The following is a 17,297-nucleotide window of genomic DNA, read 5'->3' as shown; positions in this document are numbered from 1 at the left end:
ATGAAAGGCAAAATCCAGTATCTCAAAATATTAGAATATTTCCTAAGATCAATCAAAAAAAGGATTTGCAAAGCAGAAAAGTTCAAGTTCTTTAAAGTATGCTCATTTCTGCACTCAATACTTTGTCAGGGCTTCTTTAGCACAAACTCCAGCATCAGTGAGGAATGGCATGGACACGATCAGCCTGTGGCTCTGCTGAGGCACTATTGAGTCTTCAGCTCGTCTGGATTGTTGGATCCACTGTTTCTCATCTTTCTCTTGAAAATATCCCATAGATTCTATATGGGGTTCAGGTCAGGCATGTTGGCTGGCCAGTCAAGCACAGTAATATCATGGTCAGCAAACCACTTGGAAGCGGTTTTGGCAGTGTGGGCAGGTGCTAAAGTCCTTCTGGAAAAGGAAATCAGCATCTCCATAAAGCTTGTCAGCAGATGGAAGCATAAAGTGCTCCAAAATCTCCTTCACACTGGACTTCAAGCAGCTTGGGTTCTGTGCCTCTCCACTCTTCCTCCAGACATTGATTTCCAAATGAAATGCAAAATTTACTTTCATCTGAAAAGAGGGCTTTGGAGCACTGAGCAACAGTCCAGTTCTTTTTCTCCACAGCCCAGGTAAGATGCTTCTGACGTTGTCTCTGGTTCAGAAGTGGCTTGGTAGCCCTTTTCCTGAAGACGTCTGAGCGTGGAGACTCTTGATGCACTGACTCCAGCTTCAGTCCACTCCTTGTGAAGCTCTCCCAAGTGTTTGAATCAGCTTTGCTTGACAGTATTCTCAAGCTTGCGGTCATCCCTGTTGCTTGTGCACCTTTTCCCACCCAATTTCTTCCTTCCAGTCAACTTTGCATTTAATATGCTTTGATACAGCACTCTGTGAACAGCCACAGCTTTCAGTAATGACCCTCTGTGACTTACCCTCTTTGTGGAGGGCGTCAATGTTCGTCTTCTGGATCATTGCCAAGCCAGCAGTCTTCCCCATTATTGTGGTTTCAAAGAACAAGAGATACCCTGAATTTATACTGTAGAGATGGTTGTTTAATGAAACTCAAAGATGAAATACAAGATGGCGCCGCTGATGGCTGCTATTGTGCGTTGCTCTCCAGTGTTTGTACTGTTTTTGTTTGTTTTTGTTTTTCAAATACGATCAGTTTTACCAGGGATGACCTGCTGAACATTTGGCAGAACACCCCACAAAATCTTTTACTGGATTTTGATTGACGTTTTGCTGGACATTGTAGTTGGCGGAGCCGTAGCTCTGATCAAACGCTACAGGAGGCGCAGGCAGGGGGAAGAGAGCTGACGCGCTTGTGAAGCTCAGACAGCGTGGATTTCGAATGCCGTTGCCTAGCATCCATCTGGCGAATCTCCGCTCTCTACCCAACAAAACGGACAAACAAGGATTTTTCTAACTCTGCTGCTCTGTGTTTCACGGAAACCTGGCTAAATGGCGACATACCAGACAGCACGATTCATCTGCCTAATTTCATGCTGATCAGAGCAGATCGGGACGCAGAATCAACGGCGAAAATCATGCGGCGGCAGGACGTGCTTTTACATCAATGAAAGGTGGTGTACAGATGTAACTGTGTTAAATGTGCTGTTCAGATCTAGAAACGCTCTTCATTAACTGCAAGCCGTTCTACTCGCCGCAGGAGTTCTGCTCGTTCATTCTCGTGAGTGTTTACATTCCACCGCAAGCGCTCGTGAGCACAGCTTTACAGAAACTCGCTGATCTGATCACAGAGAGTGAGCAACAACACCCGGAGTCTGCTTTAATCATTCTCTGGGACTTTAATAAAGCAAATCTCTCCCGCGAACTGACAAAATACAGACAGCACATCACATGTCCCACCAGAGACAGTAATATATTGGATCCCTGTTTCACAATAATAAAGGACGCATATCACTCGGTTCCACGAGCAGCTTTAGGACTCTCTGATCACTGTTTGGTTCATCTTATTCCGACCTACAGGCAGAAACTTAAATCTGCAAAGCCTGTATTAAGATCTGTTAAAAGATGGACTAACGAAACCGAGCGGGACTTACAAGCCTGTTTCTCTCTCACTGATTGGTCTGTTTTTGAAGACCATCGATCTGGACGAGCTCACAGAGACTGTAACATCTTATATCAGTTTCTGTGAGGACATGTGCATTCCTAACAGGTCTCATCTAATCTACAACAATGACAAACCATGGTTCACTGCAAAACTCAGACAGCTCCATCAGGCCAAAGAAGATGCTCACAGAAAGGGGGATAAAGTCTTGTACAAACAGGCCAAATACACACTGGAAAAGGAGATCAGAGTGGCAAAGAGGAATTATTCTGTCAAGCTAAGGAGAAAATTATCTTCCAGTGATACTGCTTCAGTGTGGAAAGGCATGAAGGATATCACCAGTTACAAGACACCATCCCCCAGCACTCTGGAGAATCAACAACTAGCAGACGACTTGAACGAGTTTTATTGTCGTTTTGAAAAAAACACCCCACACCTGTCCTGAACACCTCTGCACACAACCATTAACACCTCCAGCAACCCTCCTCTCTCCCACACCTACAATTCAAATCAGCGAAGATGTGTGCCAGGTCTTCAGAAAGAACAAAAGGAAAGCACCAGGCCCAGATACCAGCCTGTCTGAAATCCTGTGCTGAACAGCTGGCCCCCATCTTCACACAGATCTTCAACAGATCACTGGAGCTGTGTGAAGTCCCCTCATGCTTCAAACGCTCCACCATCATCCCATCCCAAAGAAACCCAAAATTACTAGGGATGCACCGATACCGATACTGGTATCGGGTCGATACTGAGCTCATGTACTCGTACTGGTACTCGTTAAAATGCCCCGATACTAAACGCCGATACCACGCATGTGATCAGTGCCATATTCAGACAAATAAACACCAACAACAGAAAAACAGACAGCAGAATGTAGTTATTAGAGATTAAGGTTGCCTAAAAATGTACATGCAATGAATATAATGTTAAACATTCAGTATTAATGCCTGTATAGCTGATGTGAGCAAGCTGATAAGCAAAACACGCTGAGTGGATCCAGCGCGCGGCGGCGCAGATGCGCGAGCTTGTCGAGTGAATATCCCTTTCTCACAGATATCACTGGAAAGTTTGTACTTCGGTCGGAAATGTCAAAAACGAGTAAGTAAAACAATGCACAAGTTACTTAACAGTAGGGAGAGAGAGATAGAGAGAGCGCGCACGCACTTCTGTGGTGTGATCTTTATTGATGTTCGCTCAGCACGCATCATTTGAATTAAAACTAAATCGTAAATATATGACAACATATAGGGGCATTCATTCACTTTAAACATCATTTATTTTTAACCTTAAGCATTGAACACGAGTGAAACACAAGTGAAACTATCAGCCTGTGTGAAATGCGCTAGGCTGTTCTGTACTTGTCCCTTTCATCTGCTCCGGTACACATAAGTGCGCGCGCTGTGCGTGTTTTCCTTGCTTCATGCGTGTTTCTGCAATTATATGGATTTGAAATCTAAATCGCAGCATGTTTCAGATTAAAAAAAATAAATTCTATATCTGAAAATGATTGATTTATAACGAGTGGTTCCCTGCATAATTACAGCAAAAAGCGTGGTTACAGCACTGAGCCGCTGCAATGGAGCAGCTCTAATGCTATTTAAGATGATGTACCATAGAGCAAATAAATGAATAAAAAATTAACAGTGAAAGTAACAAAACATTGTAAATTACATTTTAATGGGCATAATTAAGTGTGAAAAATAACCGAAGGATATACAGTCAAACCAAAAATTATTCAGAGACCAGATATAATTTTTTTTTACTAGTGGGTGCAGGACACTATAGTTAATTTAAGTAACTGAGGATAGCAAAATAAAGTAAACTGTGACAAATTATACCCAAAAATTCTTCATACAGTGGACTACCAGTAAAATTGATGCAAAAGTGAGACCTAAAATTATTCAGACCAAGTAATGGAACAAAATGTAAATTCAGGCTTTCATGAAGCTGGTTGACAGCATGCCCAGGAGACTACAGGCTGCCATTAAGGCTAAGGGTGGCCCGACAAAGTATTGATAGTTGTGTAAATATTGTCATACCAACAGCTGTCTGAATAATTTTGATTGATTGATAGAAAGAAAGGTATTATCAAGCTAAATTTGTTCTGACACAGTTTAACTTGGAGTTCTTGTAATATTTTATTAGCATTTTCTAAACTATAGCGAATAAAATGTGAGAAATGTTGAAGGTGTCTGAATAAATTTTGGTTTGACAGTATCTATTTGATAAATGAAGTTAATCAACTAACATTTTACATACTCATTTGTTTTCTTTACCCAATATTTAAAAAATGTACAAATACAATAAAAGCATCGGTATCGGTACTCTGTATCGGCAAGTACCAAAAATGTAAGTATCGGTATCGGGCGAGTACTGGAAAAAGTGGTATCGGTACATCCCTAAAAATTACAGGACTACAGACCTGTGGCTCTAACGTCTGTGGCCATGGCTTATCTGAAGGACATCACTGGTCCCTTACTGGACCCCCTGCAGTTTGCCTACAGAGCAAACAGGTCTGTGGATGATGCGGTCAACATGGGACTGCACTTCATCCTGCAGCATCTGGACAGACCTGGGACTTGTGTGAGGATCCTGTTTGTGGACTTTAGCTCCGCTTTTAACACCATCATCACAGACACCATTCAGAATAAACTGTCCGAGCTCTCCGTCCCCACCTCCATCTGTCAGTGGATCACCAGCTTCCTGACAGACAGACAGCAGTTAGTAAAGCTTGGTAAATTCACATCCGGCACACGTACCATCAGCACTGGAGCTCCTCAGGGCTGCGTACTCTCCCACTGCTCTTCTCCCTCTACACCAATGACTGCACCTCTAAAGACCCCTCTGTCAAGCTCCTGAAGTTTGCAGACGACACCACACTGATCGGCCTCATTCAGTACGGTGACGAGTCTGCTTACAGACAGGAGGTTAAGGAGCTGGCTGTCTGTGCAGTCTCAACAACTTGGAGCTTAACACGCTCAAAACTGTGGAGATGATCGTGGACTTCAGGAGAAACCCCCCTGCTCTCCCCCCACTCACCATCATGAACAGCACCGTGACTGCAGTGGAGTCATTCAGATTCCTGGGCACCACCATCTCTCAGGACCTGAAGTGGGATATTCACATAGACTCCATTGTCAGAAACAGTTCTACTCCGCCATCATTGAATCCTCTGCACTTCAATAACCGTCTGGTTCAGCTCAGCTACCAAATCTGACCTCAGAAGACTACGGAGGGTAGTCCGGACTGCTGAGCGAATCATTGGTACAACCCTCCCCACTCTCCAAGAACTGTACTTATCCAGAGTGAGCAAAAGGGCTGGTAAAATCACTCTGGACCCCTCACATCCAGCACACTCCCTCTTTGAACTGTTACCATCTGGTCGACGCTACAGAGCTCTGAGCACCAGAACGACCAGACACAGGAACAGTTTCTTCCCTCAGGCAATCCATCTCATGAACACTCAACAATAAACGTGGAACACACAACTATAATACATTATCCATTCACCACACTCACTTATTTTAGTTTTATTTTCTCATTTCTAATTTGCACATACTTGACCTGTACATACATAGTTGTCTATATTATATATTGTGTTTTTGCTGCTTCGTACATTGCCTATTTGGATTTGTATATTATTCTATTATCTGTGTCCTGTCCTGTTGCTGTCTTTCTGTTGCACTGTGGAGCTTCTGTCACTACAACAAATTCCTTGTACGTGTAAACATACTTGGCCAATAAAGCTCATTCTGATTCTGATTCTCAAATATAAATATTCTAAAATATTGAGATACTGGCAGTGTTTCCCCTACAATGTATTAAGCAGCGGCGCCACTCATCTTCACATGATCAGTAATATCACAACATTCACTTCATTCACTTACATACCTAAAAACACAAACATGGCGACCGGTGGCGTTGCTAATGCGATGGCTCTGAATCCACTTGTTGACAAGAAAGGAGGAAAGAGCCACAAATGGAAATTATTTTTGATTAGGCTAATGTCACGTTGCCATAAGGGGCCGTTCACATTCACGTTCATATGCAAATATTTCAAATGTGGGCGCGTGGAAAGCGACGCGGCACTCTCGTTTTGCGCTCCTCTGTTCATGGTTGCATAGCAACGACAGATGCCACGGGAGAGCGAGCAAGCGCTTGTGGAAAGGAGAAAGCGAACTGCGAAATTGGTACCGAAAACCGTGAATTTTCACTGGTATTGAAAATACCCTTCATTTTTCAGATGGGTGAAATCCTGTGGCATACCAATCTCCAGTGTGAACTGTGAGCGTGACTTTTCCACACTGAATAGGGTGATTTTAATCAGATCCATTATTCATTCATTAAGACATATTGACGTGATTTCTGTATACCTACAGCTACAGGCACACTGAAATCTCTTCATGCAGATACCTGGTACATACCTTTTTTCACAAAAAAATAACCCAACATCCGATCAATAAAAACTCACCTGATATGACACCCTACATGATATGAATCTTCTATGAAAAGCCCAGAAAAATTAAGTGCTCACAGATTGGTTGTGGCCCTTGCCATTAGGATAAAACTTTCAATAAATTGTAAATAATCTTTTTCTGGGTTGTGCCGTTTCATTTTTCCACTATCTATTTCTACTTTACAGCTGAAAATTAACACAAAAGAAAAACATGAATAATCCTGTCCTAATCTTGTTTGTGACCAGTTCAAGGTACGTGCTGCAATAATCATGCCTTCTGTTGATGGTATGTCAAGTTTGTATGTCTCAAAATGTGCATTTCTATCCACAAAACTTTCCAGAAGTCATGGTTTAAGGGGTTATAAAAAAAAAAAAAATCTTCCGGGGGTGCATGCCCTCGGACCCCCCGCGAGCGGCTTGGTAACAACCTCCGGCATGTAACAGCACTGCTGCTGGAAAAATTTATAGGGGAAACACTGTACTGGATTTTGACTTTCATGAGCTGTAAGCTGTAATCATCAAAATTAAAACAAACAAAAAAACTTTTGAAATGTCTTGCTTTACATGTAATGAATCTAAAATATATATGAAAGTTTCACTTTTTGAAATGTTACAAAAAAAATTAAGTTTTTCACGATATTGAATTTTTTTTTTAGAAGTAACTAGTCTGATTAGGAGTATTTTCAAATGTAATTTAATCTAATTACATGTACCTAATTTTTGGAATCGGATTACATAATCCATAATTACATAATCGCTGTATAAAAAAGAACTGATAGTCAAAGAGTAAACTAATGAAGATTACTGAAGAATGGAAGCGGTGAGTCTGTACTCAGATCCTGTGTTCCCATTTATATCAAAATAAACGTCCTGCTTACAACACTCAGCAGCCAAACAGAAAAAAACGAATATCGGTTGATGATATCGGCTCTGGTGATATATCGGTTGACCACTACTTGGACTCTGTGAGACGATTAAAGCATAGGTTGTTAAATTAGTGCTCAAACCTTCATGGCTGCCTGTGTAGAGGCTCCAGGAGAAGAGGGCAGACGGGATCTTCTGCTTGACTTGCTGCAGGCTCATGACTTTACCTATCTCAATCTTCTCTGGGCTGAAACAACAACAGCCATCGTTCATTATTACATGCCCAGTGTCATTTAACATACACATGGCGACTGCTGTTGACTCACAGTTTGTAGGGCAGGAAAGGTTGAGAGAGCGATCGAAGGCTGGCCTGGTACACGTCTTTCCCCCCGTTCACAAAATGCCCTCGCCATACCGTGTAACAGCGCCTACCTATCACAACAAAAGTAAATCAACAAAATCCAGTCATTTGATCTCATGTCATTCCAAACAAGTATTGTTATTTTTTTCCTATTCTACAAGAGGTGAATTTGAAGATTTTTTTTTCAATACAACGACAATTTATTGTGATAGCGACTTCACAAGCGACATAAAACGTCTACAAACTACTTTCACGGTGCTCTTTTGTCCTTTTTGGAGCTTGCCAGACAATATAAATTGTCGCAGTATAGAATCTGAGAATTTATTTTAAAATAAAATGCATCAGAAAACACTGGTGATCTGTTCCTTTAATAACTGAATCAAATGCCGTTTTACTGAATAAAGTGATGCCTACCTTTGCTCGGCCCTGATGGCTGACTGTTGGACCTGAGGAACAACACAAGACAATTTTAATAATGAATGATGATGAATTCTTTTCACACACGTACAATGAAGTTAGGATAGCTTCCCCTCAGCATAATTTACATCAAATACATGAATTACAAACATAACTCTGTTACATACATGTACAATAAAGAGCTGAACTGCACTAAGACCTACTTTCAACTAGGGCTAAAATGATTAGTCGACATTATCGACAACAATGTTGACCAAAAAAAAAAAAAAAAAAGTTGACAAATATTTTTGTTGTCGAGCAGTGGTTTGATCTCATATGTGACCCTGAACCACAAAACCAGTTTTAAGTCACTGGGGTATATTTGTAGCAATAGCCAACAATACATTGTATGGGTCAAAATTATCCTTTTTTTTATGCCAAAAATCATTAGGATATTAAGTAAAGATCATGTTCCATGAAGATATTTTGTAAATTTCCTACCGTAAATATATTAAAACTTAATTTTTGATTAGTAACATGCATTGCTAAGAACTTCATTTGGACAGCTTTAAAGGCAATTTTTTCAGTATTTTTATTTTTTTTGCTCCCTCAGATTCCAGATTTTCAAATAGTTGTATCTCGGCCAAATATTGTCCTATCATAACCCATACATCAATGGGAAGCTTATTTATTCAGCTTTCAGTTGATGTATGTATGTAACTCAATTTAAAAAAATTGACACTTATTTTGTGTCCAGGGTCACATATGAGCTAATGTAAGAGCCTGCATTACAATAATGTGATTTGACCAGTGTGGCACTGTAGTGCAAGACTGTAATTCAGCCCTCCTGGATGCAATTCAAGAGAAGAACGCACACAACATACATAGAGCGAATGGATCCAAATTGAATATTTGCAGTTTAATTTTGATGTTATTTTTCCCCCCCTTTCTTTCCCTCCTTTTTCATCCTCTTTTTTTTTAAATCTATTGTGGTTCAATGTACATATATGTATAGTATATGAATGAACGTGTATATATATTTATCTATGCGTACATGCATATACAGTGGGTACGGAAAGTATTCAGACCCCCTTCAATTTTTCACTCTTTGTTATATTGCACCCATTTGCTAAAATCATTTAAGTTCATTTTTTTTCCTCATTAATGTACACACAGCACCCCATATTGACAGAAAAATACAGAATTGTTGACATTTTTGGAGATTTATTAAAAAAGAAAAACTGAAATATCACATGGTCCTAAGTATTCAGACCCTTTGCTCAGTATTTAGTAGAAGCACCCTTTTGATCTAATACAGCCATGAGTCTTTTTGGGAAAGATGCAACAAGTTTTTCACACCTGGATTTGGGGATCCTCTGCCATTCCTCCTTGCAGATCCTCTCCAGTTCTGTCAGGTTGGATGGTAAACGTTGGTGGACAGCCATTTTTAGGTCTCTCCAGAGATGCTCAATTGGGTTTAAGTCAGGGCTCTGGCTGGGCCATTCAAGAACAGTCACGGAGTTGTTGTGAAGCCACTCCTTCGTTATTTTAGCTGTGTGCTTAGGGTCATTGTCTTGTTGGAAGGTAAACCTTCGGCCCAGTCTGAGATCCTGAGCACTCTGGAGAAGGTTTTCATCCAGGATATCCCTGTACTTGGCCGCATTCGTCTCTCCCTCGATTGCAACCAGTCGTCCTGTCCCTGCAGCTGAAAAACACCCCCACAGCATGATGCTGCCACCACCATGCTTCACTGTTGGGACTGCCTGGTTTTCTCCACACATACCGCTTAGAATTAAGGCCAAACAGTTCTATCTTGGTCTCATCAGACCAGAGAATCTTATTTCTCACCATCTTGTGGTCCTTCAGGTGTTTTTTTGTGTCTTGCACTGAGGAGAGGCTTCCGTCGGGCCACTCTGCCATAAAGCCCGACTGGTGGAGGGCTGCAGTGATGGTTGACTTTCTACAACTTTCTCCCATCTCCCGACTGCATCTCTGGAGCTCAGCCACAGTGATCTTTGGGTTCTTCTTTACCTCTCTCACCAAGGCTCTTCTCCCCCGATAGCTCAGTTTGGCCGGACGGCCAGCTCTAAGAAGGGTTCTGGTCGTCCCAAACGTCTTCCATTTAAGGATTATGGATGCCACTGTGCTCTTAGGAACCTTCAGTGCAGCAGAATGTTTTTGTAACCTTGGCCAGATCTGTGCCTTGCCACAATTCTGTCTCTGAGCTCTTCAGGCAGTTCCTTTGACCTCATGATTCTCATTTGCTCTGACATGCACTGTGAGCTGTAAGGTCTTATATAGACAGGTGTGTGGCTTTCCTAATCAAGTCCAGTCAGTATAATCAAACACAGCTGGACTCAAATGAAGGTGTAGAACCATCTCAAGGATGATCAGAAGAAATGGACAGCACCTGAGTTAAATATATGAGTGTCACAGCAAAGGGTCTGAATACTTAGGACCATGTGATATTTCAGTTTTTCTTTTTTAATAAATCTGCAAAAATGCCAACAATTCTGTGTTTTTCTGTCAATATGGGGTGCTGTGTGTACATTAATGAGGAAAAAAATGAACTTAAATGATTTTAGCAAATGGCTGCAATATAACAGAGTGAAAAATTTAAGGGGGTCTGAATACTTTCCGTACCCACTGGTATATATATATAAATAATAATACGATATAAAATAGAATAGATTACGAGTGTGCATAATGAAATGTATAATAATGCAGTGAGGGTGGGGAGCTCTGTTGGAGTTTTTTATCCTTTTTTAAAGTGTTGTAAAATATTAATAAAAAAAAAAAAGAATACACAGCGCTTCAGAGCAAACAGCCAAATCTGAAGCTGCTAAGCGTTTGGATGAATATGAAAATATATGTTGTGCACTTTCCTCTCAATAACGAAATAAACAACAAAAACTGACAGCGGTGAGAAAGCAGCAGATTGCAGCGATGTGGATGTTTGCACAAGCTCTGCAGTTTGGTACTCCAATAAAGTCTAGTCATGTCTCATTTATTTATATAGTCCTTTGAGCAATAGATAGCATAAATCAAGCAGCTTTACAGTAGTTAAGTCAAGTCAAAGTTTATTTCTATAGCATGTTTAAAAGCAACAGAGTTGTACCAAAGTGCTGTACAACAAATACAAATACAATACAGCAAAAAAAAAAAAACGAAAAAAAAAAAACAGAGCCTTAAGCAGGCATTATTCAAAAGCCAGGGAGAACAAATAAGATTTAAGAGCAGACTTAAAACTAGCTAGTGAAGGAGCGAGTCTCACATTTATAGGGCCCTATGAAATCCGTTTTATTTTTTCTCAAATTCCGTTTTATTTTTTTTCAAATTCCGTTTTTTTGGATTTATTTTTAGCCCTTTCGGATTTTTCGGATTTGTTTGTTTTCTTTTCACTTCTAAGCAGCATTGACCTTTCAAAATTCAGTTACACAAACTCACAATTCAGCTTTTTATTTAAACTGTTAATAAAGCACATTCAAAATTCTCCAAAATTCAGCCAAATCTCTGGCCAAAAATAACAGTAACATGAAGGTAACAGTTACAAAGTAGGGTTGATGAATATTAAATTAAAGAATAATTGTAACCATGCTGCAGGGAGACAGAAACATTGAAACAACGATATGTGCCTGTCAGAACGCCAACACAAAGACATATTACAGTCAATTAATATGTCAATATTACAACAAATAAACAGTCATATTACATTCAAAATTGTCCTATATGTGCTGTCACAGAACGAAACGGCACAAATAATTGGGGTGGAGATGGGGTAGTGCGAAAAAAACTTAGCGTGTGTTGATGTGCAGCCTAGAGTTTTTTAGAGTGTCTGACCATTACCGCCCGCTCCCGCAACGTGTGTGTCCCGCTCCCGCAAACATTCTAATATTGTATATCATTTTCGCGCAATTAATAAGTGAAATCACATTTGAATGAGCGCTCGCAGTTCACTTTCACTTTCGATTACACGATCACGCACACTCTGTGTAAAGTGAGCACATCTTTACAGTGCGTGAATTAGACACGTTGATATTCTGATCATATTTATTTCCAGGAACATTTTACCAATTCCAAACCACATCAATCTTATCAGGAGCCACTCGCTTCGACATTTTTTTCCTTGCGCGGGAACGTAAGGACGTATGGTTACTAGGCAACATGTTTAACAATGCCATTTGGCCACGGTTTAGGTAGAGACCTTTCTACGTTTGTTGTTTTAAACTGAAAAAATGAGAAAGAGGTAAAACATTTTTTTATTTAATATATCAACAAAATATATGCATATTCCGTGCGATTCCGAGAATTCCGTTTTCATGTGTAAATTCCGTGATTCCGTCCGCGTTTTCCGCATCACGGAAATCATAGGGCCCTACATTTACAGGCAGACTATTGCAAAGTTTCGGGGCTGCAGCTGAAAAAGCCCGGCCACCCTTGGTTTTACAACGACAACGTGGGACGGTTAAAAGAAACTGATTACTGGACCTAAGAGCTCTTTGAGGAGAATAAGCAATCAGAAGGTCACTGATATATTTTGGTGCAAGGCCAGCTAGCGCCTTGTACACATAAAAAGCTATTTTAAAATCGATTCTGAACTTTACAGGAAGCCAATGTAAAGATGCTAAGATTGGAGAAATATGATCCTTCTTTCAGTAGTGCAGCAAAACGAAAATAAAAATATCCAAAATAAAAGTTGTTATTTATATTATGTGTGTACGGTGTATATTTATTATGAATATATAAATACACACACATACAGTATACATTTAGAAAATATTTACATGTATATATACACACTTATATAATGTATATTCTGATATTTTATATAAATATATTTAATATATAAACTTAACATTTTTCTTAAATATATACATGCGTTTGTATTTACATATACATAAATATACACAGTACACACTCATATTATGTAAATAAAAACGTTTATTTTGGATGCGATTATTCATTTGACAGCACTACTTTACAATATTAAACATGAAAAACCATGTTTAATATTGTAATAACCAAAGTCAATATTGCCTTCAGTTAGAATGACCACTTGATTTTCTGTTATAAAGCAGCTATGCAGTGTGGAGCTAATGATTTAAATATTTTTATTAGTGGGGAAAAAATTATTTCATTAAAGTGATGGTTTTCAGAGATCAAAGCTTGACCTAGCTCAGGACTGTTTTGATTATCATAACCCTATAAGGTATTTTAAGAGAGATTATGTTGTGAACACAATAGTTTATCCAAAAATAAAGTGACTCTTACGCATATCTTTATTTTGTTTCTCATCCATATGACTTACAAAAGATGTTATTAGATGTATGTGTCATTCAGTTACTTTTTCGTATATAATATGTCATCTCATTTTGTGTGCCAAATATATTTATTTGTATAAATTAATTGCATAATTGTAATTACATATGATTTTCAAAAGCTGAACTGATTACCTTTATTTATTTGTTAGAATATGTATAACTAATTTAACTAATTGCAAAAGCTGAAATCAAAATCTACTGATTAATCAGTGAAATAATCGAGGATTAGTCCATTAATCGTTCTAATAATCGTTTGATTAATCAATTATCAAAATAATTGTTTGCTGCAGCCCTACTTTCAACGTAAGAAAATTAAGGATTACATTGCACATTAAGAGTATTTTATTCAGAATAAGAAAAAAATTAAGGGTTGTCTTGCATAATAAAGAGTTGTATTGCAGATGTACATTCAGAGTAGGAAAAGGAAGTGTATTACACGAAGACTGAGTGAAGAATATATATGATGTCAGGGCATGTTAAAGTTCATAATGTTTACGGCTCTAGGAAAGGAACGGTCCTTAAACCTCCTAGTCCTTGTTTTAGTACTGAGAGTAAAGGAGAGCAGTCACATACCTGAGAGGAGGCAGTGGTTTGGGGGCCGCTGTTGAAGCCTCTTTGCCTTTAAAGTAAAAAGAGACCACAGCATACGGACACACGTGTCTGGGCCTGGACGAAACCTCGAAATCCACATACTCGTAGAAGTATTGCTGTGAAGAAAGCAGCAATCTTACAGCAAATACATGTGATCATGATCATTTGATCAAATATCTTTATTCCTACAGGAGTTATTTTACTCAAGTTCATTTGAATGACTTTACCTGAGTGTACTCGAATGCCCTGTACGACTGTAAGGACGTCACTCTGGTAGAGTTCTTGGAGAAATGGCTGTCAAATTTAGGTGTAGGATCCATTCTTTTGGACATAGAGTCATGTACACTCTTCACTTTACCCTGGAGGACAAAAGATCGGACATTTCTCAGACTCAACAACACTAATGTTTCATTTGAAAACAACATCATTCAAGCTGCTGCTGTACCTTTATAACTTTAAATATGATGATGTTTCCTGTAAATCCAGGCTCGATGGGGCTGATTTGTAGTAAATCAGAAAACTGACACAGATAAACACCTGCAACATCAACATAATCATTACTCACTGGATGTACTACAGATGCCAAAAAAATGACACTTCACTGGTCAAGACAACAAAGCTGAGTTTCCTGCAGAACATGAAACCATCTCAAGGGCAGCTCTCCATTTCATACATGACCTCAGTCACGGGTGTTTCCCTCCTGTTCTTAGCAGTTCATTACAAATCTCTCACCACAATTATTTAATTATGCTCTTGATTTCTTTCCATTGGGTGGCGCACCCACATCCAGACCACTCTTTAAAAAAACCTCCTCATAAAACTCAAACATTAAAAGCCGTTTTGATGCTGTTTGATGTGGCATGACAGATCGCTGTATAGACGCCTGTATACAGTACTAGTTACAGCACAAAATAAACATGAATGAACATCTGATGTGATTCAACCACGAAAAGTAGTCAAAATATATTTTTAAACAATATGCACATGTAACGTTACATTTACTTTAGGAAGTCCATTCAATGTCCAAAACTCATTAGCCAGCTAGAAAAACAACTCTAGAGAGAAGCACTTTCCTAATAGATTACATATTCATTATATTTTTACGTAACCTGTTGTCTTCATTATTTAATGAATGTTTGAATAAATTTAAAAAGTGTTTTACACCTAGCATTTAATTGTTTACATTTCAAGAAAAAAAATCGGGGAAGATTCATCGTTATAAATATAAATTTTATGAAATGTTTATAATTATAAATTTAACAAAAAAACTGCCTTGTGTGCAAATTAATTGTTTGGTTTTTGGTTACATTTTCAGTTTTGACTAAATAAAAAGTTTAATTTCGGTGTTTTGGTAAAACCTATATACACACACACACACACACACACATATATATATCTATCTATCTACACACATTTTGAATTTTGGTGCATCACAAATTAAAATATTGTTTGTATTTTTATTTTAATATTTTTTTATTTTAATAAAAAATGTAATGTAATCTAGTAATAGTATTGTACAGCAAAATACGTCCCTGTGACTCCTAGCAAAATACGACCTACCAAAACTCTAGAATTAGTGTTATGAAGGATTTTACATTTGATGATTACATTTTCCGTTTTTGCTAAAAGATAACTTTTGGTGTTTTGGTAAAACACACACATAATATTAATGCACGTTAAGAACTTTTGACACTCATAAAGTGTAGTTCTCATTTCATTCCCTGTGACCCCTAGCAAAATAAACTGAAGAATTAGTGTTAGGAAGTCTAGATGTGTTGTGAAGGTTATTTCACCTTTAGATGGATTCCCCAACATAGTCATCCAGCTGCTGCCAACAGACAGTCCACTCTCACACACCACCGAGACCTGCAACCAGCACACAACACACACACACACACACACACACGAGAGAAACCACATCAGAAAGTGACCAAAGAATGACAAATGATCATCTGTTTAGCTGAACGTCACAGCGTGATGCTCTGAATGCACTGAACTAATGAATGGCTGAACAAAGGAAGTTGTTTACCTTTTGAGCATCACAAAGCAGGAAGCAGAAAGTCTCAGACAGCTCTTTCTCTGTGCGCCCATCCTGCTTGAGCTCCCTTCGCTTCTCCATGAACTACACATAAAAAAATAAATTAAAAAAAATTCACAATATTACTTTTGTACTTGACGCACAAAGATCGATCTCAAACATCCAGACAAAGGCGAAAGTATTATTGTTGAAAATCGGCCTCATAACCACAGACATATAACTACACACACAACATTAAAGCCACACTTGAATCTTAAAATAATTATTCAGAAGGAATGAAGAATGAGATTACTTGGATTTGTGCAGACAACAGTCTGACGAGACACACTGGGATGATAAAGTGAATATAATTTGTTCCTGTCGTCTTCCTTTTACAGTGTAATGTGTTATGATGTCTATGCACTGTCAGTAGATGTTTTATTTATCTAAATGCATATTTATATTTAAGTTTACATTACTTAATTCATATGTGTATGCAAGTGAGCTCCCAGAAACTATAACAAATTCCTTGTCTGTGTGTGCGCATTTGCCCAATAAAATGCATTGCAATTCTGACCAAGATGTGCTTCACACTTTTACTTTTACAGTCATAATTTGCTCACCCTTACATTGTTCCAAACTCATGATTTCTTGATTTCTACCACACGACACAAGGAGAATGTACTTGCTCTTATTGAAAGAATATAGCTCAGTATTTTTGGCTAATTTGACGTTTGAAAGCTCCAGGCTCCTTTCATTCAAATTTCTTGAAACAGATCAGCGAGATACATTCTTCAATACATTTCCTTTTGTCATCCATGGAAGAAAGAAAGTTATGTTGTATATTTACTCTTTGTATTAACTTTATATTAATTAGTCTAGTAGTTTTTCTTTGGTATTGAAATTGGAATTTTGAAATATAAGTGGCATGCGAAAATTTAGAGTCATAATAAATGTATTTATCAGAAATGAAATCATTTTTTGTCGTCCCAAATTCTCGGTTTTAGCATGTCTAATTATTTAAAATCATAAAAACAACTTCAATTTATTCAAATGTATTCTTACAATAGCCTAATAAAATGTTTTTTCCCCTCTCAGAAATTTCTGTGCTGTGTATTTAAATTTTTCTGGTTATCAAATGAAGGCATAAAACATTAATTTAATTTATCTTTTGATTAATGAAAATTAAACAAACTTTTAATAATTTTATTAGTGTGTACATTCCACTGCTCAATTGTAAT

The 17,297-nt window shown here is 38.4% G+C and overlaps 1 protein-coding gene across 3 annotated transcripts in view; it reads right to left on the bottom strand.

Moving 5' to 3' along the window:
• The window catches only part of LOC306867836 (protein TASOR-like), a 51,100-nt gene that overhangs the window by 26,693 nt on the left and 7,110 nt on the right, over positions 1-17,297 (bottom strand). For all 3 annotated transcript variants that reach the window (XM_079413747.1, XM_079413746.1, XM_079413748.1), the window contains exons 3-10: positions 16,069-16,161; positions 15,833-15,905; positions 14,485-14,576; positions 14,267-14,398; positions 14,022-14,155; positions 8,146-8,177; positions 7,697-7,802; positions 7,514-7,617 (exon numbers count right to left, since the gene is read on the bottom strand). In XM_079413747.1, the coding sequence (XP_079269873.1) occupies positions 7,514-7,617; positions 7,697-7,802; positions 8,146-8,177; positions 14,022-14,155; positions 14,267-14,398; positions 14,485-14,576; positions 15,833-15,905; positions 16,069-16,161 (766 nt within the window). The remainder of the gene's footprint in view (positions 1-7,513; positions 7,618-7,696; positions 7,803-8,145; positions 8,178-14,021; positions 14,156-14,266; positions 14,399-14,484; positions 14,577-15,832; positions 15,906-16,068; positions 16,162-17,297) is intronic.

This window comes from Barbus barbus (assembly GCF_936440315.1).
Source record: "Barbus barbus genome assembly, chromosome: 49".
Taxonomy (NCBI): domain Eukaryota; kingdom Metazoa; phylum Chordata; class Actinopteri; order Cypriniformes; family Cyprinidae; genus Barbus; species Barbus barbus.
The sequence above is the reverse complement of the archived record's forward strand: the minus strand, read 5'-3'. Positions and strand labels throughout refer to the sequence as shown.